Source organism: Heteronotia binoei, chromosome 14, assembly GCF_032191835.1.
Source record: "Heteronotia binoei isolate CCM8104 ecotype False Entrance Well chromosome 14, APGP_CSIRO_Hbin_v1, whole genome shotgun sequence".
NCBI lineage: Eukaryota > Metazoa > Chordata > Lepidosauria > Squamata > Gekkonidae > Heteronotia > Heteronotia binoei.
The window spans coordinates 70,880,038-70,889,374 of NC_083236.1; the positions used below are offsets into that span (position 1 = coordinate 70,880,038).

The following is a 9,337-nucleotide window of genomic DNA, read 5'->3' on the forward strand; positions in this document are numbered from 1 at the left end:
GCGATTCCTCAGTGGAACAGGCTTCCTCCTCGGGAGGTGGTGGGCTCTCCTTCCTTGGAGGTTTTTAAACAGAGGCTAGATGGCCATCTGACAGCAATGAGGATCCTGTGAATTAAGGGGGAGGTGTTTGTGAGTTTAGAGCGATTCCTCAGTGGAACAGGCTTCCTCCTCGGGAGGTGGTGGGCTCTCCTTCCTTGGAGGTTTTTGAACAGAGGCTAGATGGCCATCTGACAGCAATGAGGATCCTGTGAATTTAGGGGGAGGTGTTTGTGAGTTTCCTGCATTGTGCAGGGGCTGGACCCTGGAGGTCCCTTCCAACTCTATGATTCTGTGATTCTATGATTCTTGCATCGGGTTGCTTTTGGCTGGTGGGGGGGCAGCATATGCTAATGAGCTCCACCACGTATTTTTCTCCAAAACGCCCCCTGCCCACCCCCATGTTGCCTTGTGTGCATTAAGGGCAGCAGTGGCTCCCCTTCCTTCGCAGCACATCCCGCTGGCTTGGGAGGGAGAGGGGGTTGTTGCACTGTGCCCAGCAGATGTGCCTTCAGCGGAGGGCTTTCCTCTCCCTCCGTCTTTTGCAGGAGGAAGATTCTCCCAGCACAGAAGCGATGGAGGAGCCGGGCTCCTTGATGCCGCTGAAGCGGGACCGCTCCTTCTCAGAGCAGGACTTAGCTCAGTTTCAGAGCGGCAGCAGCAGCGGCAGCACCCAGCCGGGCCTGGAGAACCTGGGAGACAGCGGGTCTGAGCCCAGGCCTCGCTCAGGTACCTCCAGCCCTGCATGGACCGGCATGGAAAAGCAGGGCAAGTGTTTGGAGTTCAATGATGCTTGTCACACCCTTGCTCCTGGCTCCACCCACAAGGTCTCCTGGCACCACCCCCAAAGTCCCCACAGATTTCTAGGACTGGACTTGGCAACCCTAGTCTGAGACTTGCTTGGTGCCAGATTGTGGAAGGAACACCTGGGCACGGCACGTGGGCTGCTTGCAAGAGACGGAGGGGGAGGTGTGGGAACTTCTGGGTGGGCTGGCCTTTTTGTAGAACAGGAGCCTCCACTCCTCCCTGCTAGGAGTCTTGGGGGATGCAGCCTTCTCCTTGGCAGGCAGGCAAACCAGAGGGCAGCACCGCTTGCTTCACCACCTAAAGGAAAGTCCTTTGGGGGGGGGGGGTAGCGCCATCCTGTTGCTTTTGCTGGCTGGTCTCCTGGACCCCCTGCCTGTGGGTTAGCATATCCTATTCCCCCCACCCCCAAATGCATGCAGCTCCCAGGGCCAGACCAGCTTGCATCCAGGCTCTTCTGATGTTCGTAAAGGCCTTGGCCTCTCTGCCCTGTTGCTAGACCGCCAAAGTAACTGGTTGGCCCCTGTGTGAGACAGGAGGCTGGACTAGATGGACCCTCACTGGTCTGACCCAGCAGGGCTGTTCTGAGGTTCTCCTCAGGGGAAGGCCTTGGCCTCTCTGCCCTGTTGTTGGCCCTCCAGAGGAACTGGCTGGCCCCTGTGTGAGACAGGAGGCTGGACTAGATGGACCCTCACTGGTCTGATCCAGCAGGGCTCTTCTGAGGTTCTTCCCAGGGGAAGGCCTCGGCCTCTCTGCCCTGTTGTTGGCCCTCCAGAGGAACTGGCTGGCCCCTGTGTGAGACAGGAGGCTGGACTAGATGGACCCTCACTGGTCTGACCCAGCAGGGCTGTTCTGATGTTCTTCTCGGGGGAAGGCCTCGGCCTCTCTGCCCTGTTGTTGGCCCTCCAGAGGAACTGGCTGGCCCCTGTGTGAGACAGGAGGCTGGACTAGATGGACCCTCCCTGGTCTGACCCAGTAGGGCTGTTCTGATGTTCTGCTCAGGGAAAGGCCTCAGCCTCTCTGCCCTGTTGTTGTCCTTCCAGAGGAACTGGCTGGCCCCTGTGTGAGACAGGAGGCTGGACTAGGGGCTGGTTCAGGAAGGGGCTTTTCTGATGTCCTTGAATGCCCAGCTGGCATCTCCAGGGCGACCTTGCTCTGGTCCTGGAACAGCAGCTGGATGGTGGTGAATGGGCAGCCTCCAGCTTCCTGGTAGGCCCTTCTCCCATGCGTGCAGGCTGAGGCCCCCTCCCGGTTCTTGCTGCTTTCCCTGGGAGGTCCTCCTGACCCCGCCTGCCAGCCTGCCTTCTGCTCCTCTCCAGGGTCCGTCCCAGCCAGTTACCACCAGGGCCCCTACAGTGGCACCAGTGCCTTTCCCTCGGGCCTCAGCGCTGTGGATGAGAAGTCGGAAGCCGGCTCTGGCCCCACCCCAGAGGTCAACGTGAAGCATTTGTGGCTGGTGAGTGTCTGATGCAGGCCAGAGGGTGGAATTCTCACACATGGATGGGCGGGGCTGGGAGCGGCTTCTAGCCTTGGAGTGTGCAAAAACTAGCAGCCCGCCTGCAACTCATGAGAAAGCAGTGAGGAGGGGACAGCTTGGGGGGGGGGGTAATTGGGGAGTGTGAGAGTTGGTGGTTGGCATACAGAAGGTTCCAGGTTCTGTTGCTGGCATCTGCGGTTGAAAAGGACCAGGCAGGAGGTGGTGTGAAGGACCTTTTTCTGCCTGGAGAGCCACTGCCAGTTTAAGCCCTGCCCCTCTGGTTCCGTAGAAGGCATCTTCATCCTGGGGAGAGGCGGTGGCTTAGCGTTAGAGCCTCTGCTTGGCAAGCAGAAGGTTCCGGGTTCAGTTCTTGGCATGGCCAGAAAAGAGGATCAAGTCATATGTGAAAGACTTCTGCCTGGAGAGCTGCAGCAGCAGCTGGATTTGGTATCAGGCAACTGCCTGCGTACTTTGTGGGGTGGGTCTTCCGACTATCCCCCTCATCTAGGGCTTCTTTAAGGGGACAAAAGGGCTCAAATAAGCATTTACATGCTGCAGCTCCCCCCCCCCAAAACCGTCAAATTGATTGTCTAAAGCAAAGGTGTCAAACTCATTCGTTATGAGGGCCAGATCTGACATAAATGAGACCTTGTCGGGCCGGGCCGGGCTGTGTTAGGCCGGGCCATGTGTGTACCTATTTAAGATTAGGTAGCAGAAGCTGGTTCAGGTAGCCGGCTCAGGTTGACTCAGCCTTCCATCCTTCCAAGGTGGTTCAAATGAGTACCCAGCATGCTGGGGGGGGAAGTGTAGATGACTGAGGAAGGCAATGGCAAACCACCCTGTGAAAAGTCTGCCGTGAAGACGTTGTGAAAGCAACGTCACCCCAGAGTCGAAAACAACTGGTGCTTGCACAGGGGACTACCTTTACCTTTTTTTTTTTTAGCAGAGATATAAACTTTTTAAAGGACACAGACAAACACGACTAAAGATTTTTTAAAAAAAACTTAAAACATTAGCACTTGTTGGTCTTAAAGGTGCTTTCTTTGCATCTCTCCCATGGGATCCAGGGAACTGGGCAAAGGAAACTCTGGCTCTTTCCTTCTTTCCCCTGGGGACCAGGAGGGGGAGGAGCCTCAACTAATGGAGAAAAGATTTTTCTCTGTAGCTCCTGTGTGATTGAGCAAGCCTTGCAAAGCAAGCTGAGATGCAGAAGGAAGCAAGAGAGGGGGAGAAGGAAGCAGATGACAGCCAGTTGCTCGGGGGCCTGATTCAGCCCCCAGGCCAAATGTTTGACACCTCTGGTCTAAAAGGATCAAATGCCTTCAAATCAAAGAGAGACCCTTTGAAGGTAAATGGTTCACAGGCTGCCCTCAGTTCTTCAAGCCAGGCTTCTGGCCACAGTCCCCGTGACACGCTCCCGCCTTGGCAGCTGCTTCTGTCTGTCATCAGATATTACAATAAGAAAAAGCTGTGTTCTGGGATGCTATAGAAATCTCAGAATTATATTCATAACATGAACTCACAAATAGGTATTAGAATAACAAACATATATCAGAATATCAAATAATACAGTGTTCACATTCTAAACTCCATACTGGTAGCAAATCGACGTGATAGAAAACAAGGACACCTACTGAGTAAATACAGTCTGAAAACGAAACTCCCAGCAAGGCTGTGTGAGAAACTTGTAGAGCGGAGACAAAGGAATGCAGATCCAAATGAAGGCAATGTGATTTTCAGATAAAATCCAATATTTCAGGACTGAGACCTTCAGGAAATAAATTCTGTTAAGTCAAAAAAGGAGTTGAACCACAACCCTAGCCCACTCATACCGAAACAAGCAAGCAATAAGAAAAACACACACACACACTCACCACGTCAGTAAACATTGTATTATTTGTTATTCTGATATCTACTTGTGAGTTCATGTTATGAATATAATTTTCAGATTTTTATAGCATCCCAGAACACAGTTTATTTCTTATGGTAAAGGTAAAGGTAGTCCCCTGTGCAAGCACCAGTCGTTTCTGACTCTGGGGTGACGTTGCTTTCACAACGTTTTCACGGCAGACTTTTTACAGGCTGGTTTGCCATTGCCTTCCCCAGTCCGCTACACTTTCCCCCTGCAAGCTGGGGACTCATTTGACCGACCTTGGAAGGATGGAAGGCTGAGTCAACCTGGAGCCAGCTACCTGAACCAGCTTCTGCCAGGATCGAACTCAGGTCGTGAGCAGAGGGCTCCGACTGCAGTACTGCAGCTTTACCACTCTGCACCATGGGGCTCTATTTCTTATTGTACTATTTGGTTATTCTGCTGCGTGTCACCAGGCAGGCAGTCCGTGGCCGGGAGGAAAGCAGTCGGAGGCAGAGACCCCTGTAGGCTGGGGCGGGGGCCCTTTCCTTAGCTGGAACTGGAAGAGCCCAGGGCCCTGCACCCCCCATGACGCCCTGTGTCTCTGTGCTCTGCAGCAGGAGTTCAGCCACCCGGTGGAGAGCCTGGCGCTCACGGTGGACGAGATGATCAACGTGCGGCGGGTGCTGGTGAAGGCTGAGATGGAGAAGTTCCTTCACAACAAGGAGCTCTACAACAGCCTGAAGAAAGGGAAGGTGAGCGGGGGGGGCGGGGGCATGAGCTGCTTCTGTGGCCCTCCCAGGAGCCCTGCTGAAGGCCCGGGGGTGATTTTTTGTCTCTCTCCTCCCCCCCTTCAGATCTGTTGCTGCTGCCGGACCAAGTTTGCTCTTTTCTCCTGGCCTCCTGCCTGCCTCTTCTGCAAAAGGTGGGTGAGGCTGGGGCAGGGGTGGCGGTGCTGGAGATCAGCTGTGGGGGGGGAGGAATCTGCTTGTTGACCCAAGTGCCAGTTTGGTGTCGTGGTGAAGTGTGCAGACTCTTATTTGGGAGAAGTGGGTTTGATTCCCCACTCCTCCACTTGCTGCTGCTGGAATAACTCTCTCATAGGAGTTGTCCTTGAAGGGGCAGCTGCTGTAAGAGCTCTCTCAGCCCCACCTACCTCACAGGGTGCCTGTTGTGGGGGAGGAAGGGAAAGGAGATTGTAGGCCACTCTGAGACTCTGAGATTCAGAGTATAGGGCAGGATATAAATCTAATATCTTCCGATATCTTCTTTCTCTCTGCTTCTAGGTCTGTCTGCAGCTCCTGCAGCCTGAAGGTAAGATTCCCTCCCAGGGAAAAGTGTTCCGTGCTCTCCCAGTTGGGCACAGCAGCCTAAAAACGCTACAGGAAATGGCCTCCACCAGCTGGTGGCTCCATAGACACTGCACTGAGGGGGGGGGATTGGCGCATACCCCCTCTGAAGATCTGCAGAGAATGTTTCCATGCCGTGTAATGAGGAACTGGGCATGGAGTGGCACTGGGGCATCATGGGCCTTTAGTTCTTGGACTGCTATTTATTTTATTGCATTGCATTTATATCCTGCCTCCCCTAGTGGGCTCAGGGCAGCTAACACCAGTTAAAATAACAGCGTGTTAAAATCATAGTACAATAAAATCATTAAAACATTTCAAGAGTTAGGGTTTTGTAGAATCTTTCAGGCTCAAGTGCCGTGTTCTACTGGAGAAAGTTTTCCTTCCAGACGTTTCGTTCTCAGCTGCGGAGAACATCCTCAGTGGCGTTGCAGTCTGCGTTGGCACTACCCAACGCAGTATCAACACCCGTCTCACCGAACACAAGAGACACTGTCGCTTGTTTCAGCCAGAAAAATCAGCTGTAGCTGAACATGCACTTCAAGAAGGAGACCACGTCATCCACTTTGAAAGAACTGAAGTCCTTTCTACGGTCTCACATTATCATACCCGCCTGAACAGAGAAGCTATTGAGATTTACAAACACCAGCACAATTTTAACAGAAAGGAAGAAGGCATTTTCATCCACCAATCTTGGTACCCAGCTCTGCAAAACGCCCTACAGACTATGAATTGCAGAAAGTCTCAGAACAACCAGCAAATTCCACAGAACAATCAGCACAGTCAACAACCATCTTCCTTATCTTCAAACCCCTTCCAACCCTCCCAGCAATTAACACGGAACAATGGTCACATTCAACAGCCAGTTTCCTTATCACTACCCTTCCAGGAAGCCCCACCAAACAATGGGCACATCCACAAACTAATTGCCCTTTCATCACACCCCCTCCAGCCTAGAAATAGCAGCTCTCCAGCAGCCAAGAAGGTCTGAGCGCCTGCTCCGGCTGCAACGCCACTGAGGATGTTCTCCGCAGCTGAGAACGAAACGTCTGGAAGGAAAACTTTCTCCAGTAGAACACGGCACTTGATCCCAAAAGATTCTACAAACCCTAATGATGTTACCAGCCGTGAAAACCTGAAATCTTTGATTTCAAGAGTTCATACAGCTTAAAATCTGTAGTCCGGTTCCAGGTTCACTCACCAGGATCCAGATGGTGGGTTTTAATTCTCATTGAGCACCACATGTCATGATATCGTAAGATGGGATTGTCCTGGGATGGTTCAGGGGTCCGTGCTGTGGGATGGTGGGAGAGGGGTCGCCTCCCCGTTAGCAGGTTTCCTGCTCGTGACGACGGATGAGGCCGTTCCTTCTCTTTCTAGATTAAGATGCCATCAAAGAAGCTAGCCCACATCCCCGTCTTTGCCTTGGGCTTTGAGACCTTGCCAGGCTCCTTGGGCACCAAGGGACCCCCGTACCGGAGGAGGGAGGCATTCCGGTAAGTCAGTGGCACTGCTGCCCAGGGAAGAGACGATGCCTCGGCAGGGCACTGCTCTGGTGGGACAGGGGGCATTTCTGACCAGCCCTGCCTGGCGGTCCCTTCCAGCTCCCTGCAGGGCACACACTGGCGCAGCGTGGAGGAGGAGTTCCCCATCATCTACGCGCATGGCTCTGTGTTGAAAGACGTCTGCAGTGACTGCTCTGGCTTTGTCACCGACGTGGTCAGTTCCAGCCGCAAGAGCATGGACATCCTGAACAAAACGCCCAGCCGGAGCCGCAAGACTCAATCCCTCTACATCCCATCTAGCTAGACGGCTCAGCTCCCGGGACACGCGCTCCACTGCTGTGCCCCCGACTTCACCCCCTTCTGGGTTGGACTCTCCTTTGGCGTTTGCACCAGTGAGGAGGACGCCATCTCTCTGCCTGAGTCCCTGTCCTCGGGGCCTTGGGGGACTCACTTCCTGCCTTGCTGCTGCATGTCTCCTCAGCTGACTGCTGTTCCCTGTCGTGAGCAACTCCTGCCTGGGTGTGGGGGCCTCCACGGGCTGTGTTTGGTTTGGGGCTGGCCTGCCTGAGAGGGAAGGCTTGACTGAACAGACCTCGGAGAGCCTGCAAGCGGGGCTGGCGGGGGGCACCATTGCTGGGCCCCCACTTCCAGCCACCCTGATCCACATCACTGGTTTGTCTGGCGGGGCTCTCTTGAGGGGAGGGGTGGTCTGCCCCCAGCTGGGCACCTCCTGAGCTTCAGAGAGCTGCGGCCCCTCCCCCTACCTGCCTGTCTCCCTTCCGCTCTCCTCCTGCAGTGTCTTGACCCCTCCGTCTTTCTTGAGCCCCATGTCAGGGAGAAGGAGAAGTTTTTGAACCACTGTCTTCAGGCCACCCCACCTCTGCCCTCCTCACCCTGTTTTTATTGAAGGTGGCCAAGTGGGGGCCGGCGGGCTGTCTTCCCTGCCCCCCACTGTGTTTTCCTTAGGCAGCAAATAATAAAATACCTGATTGTTTTGCTACAGCGTGTAGTGTCCATTTCTGGCCCAGGGAGGGCAGGGCAGCAGGCTGCCCAGGGAGGATGGGCCGACGGCTGGGGGCAGCTTGTTTGGCTGCCAGGACTGGTGCTCTGCGGGGGGCTGGGTCCCTGGTGCTTGGCTCCCCCTCCCTCCTTCACAGTTTTGGGAGAAGAGGCAAGGAGGGGCGGCACTTGCCCCAGCCTGCAGGGAGCCGGGGTGTGTGTGTGGCGGGTGATGGCTTGGAAACGGCAGAGGCTCCTTCTGTGGTCCAGCCTGTCTTGGCTCCTCGGCTGCCTCCCCATCCAGGATAGCTGAAGGGGCAGAAGATGGCAGGCGGGATGCTTGAGGCTTGTGTGATGTCAGAGGCCCAGCCAGCTGCTGGTGCAGATTCAGCTATGGGCCTGCCTGGGAGGAGGGGCTTTCTTCCCCCAGCCCCCACTGCCCACAGGAGCTGCTCCTGGCTCACGCGTGCTCAGGCCGAGGGGAAGAAACTGCTGCAGGCGAGTGAGCCTCTCTCTTGTCGCTGTGTCTGGTGCTTGTCTTGCTTCGTGTGCCAACCTGCTTGCGTGCCTCAGCTGGGCTGCCTTGTGCTTCTGTCTCTGGACCCTGAATTGCCTTCACTACCCACCTCCGTCTTGGCAATTGTTTGCTGCACTCCACATCAGAGAGAGAGATGGGCTCTCTCCCCCCCTCCCCGACTCACCCGCTCCTGCCTGAACACGCAGCTCTGGCCAATGTTTTCTAAGCAGCCTAAACTGTAAAGAACTGTAAATAAAATCTGAAGCCGACCGGTTTGTGCAGCTTGCCTTGGTTTGTCGTTTGCATCATGCTGTTCTGTGCTTCTCCCGTGCCGGTCTCTGTGTTGTGCTCCACTTAATGGCCTCGGGAGGGGCAGGGCAGGTGGGGAGGGGTCTCCAGGGAAACATCCCCAGGGTGGCCCTTTCTAGACATGTCCATCAGAACACAGGGAGAAGATGTGCCACATGCAAAAAGCCAAGTGTGAAGCCCCTCCCCAAACCCCACTCTCTCCCAGACCCACCCCCAAAGTCTCCAGGATTTTCCCAACCCAAAGCTGGCAACAATTATTACAATGGAAGTGAAAGGGATAAACATCCTACACAGAATGCATGTTTCATTTGATATATCTCTGGAGTAGACTCTGCTGGCACCAGTGGAATGAAACTCCCCCCCCCCCCTGGCCCACACTGATCTCTACAAAATGCTGCTCCTGAGGAAGCACATGGGGGGGCAATCTGGAGTGGGAAAGGGGACTGGTGGAAATTCCCATTTTAGTCTAGACTTGCCCTCACTGGGGAG

General features: G+C 54.7%; 1 protein-coding gene across 1 annotated transcript in view; it reads left to right on the top strand.

Annotated features, from left to right (window-relative positions):
- SPIRE2 (spire type actin nucleation factor 2) overlaps window positions 1–8,023 on the top strand; it is a 37,714-nt gene extending 29,691 nt beyond the window's left edge. The window contains exons 9-15 of the mRNA XM_060254261.1: window positions 585–765; window positions 2,160–2,296; window positions 4,787–4,924; window positions 5,027–5,094; window positions 5,456–5,483; window positions 6,899–7,014; window positions 7,123–8,023. Coding sequence (XP_060110244.1) covers window positions 585–765; window positions 2,160–2,296; window positions 4,787–4,924; window positions 5,027–5,094; window positions 5,456–5,483; window positions 6,899–7,014; window positions 7,123–7,327 — 873 coding nt within the window. The 3' untranslated portion in view covers window positions 7,328–8,023. The remainder of the gene's footprint in view (window positions 1–584; window positions 766–2,159; window positions 2,297–4,786; window positions 4,925–5,026; window positions 5,095–5,455; window positions 5,484–6,898; window positions 7,015–7,122) is intronic.
- The last annotated feature ends 1,314 nt before the right edge of the window (window positions 8,024–9,337 follow it).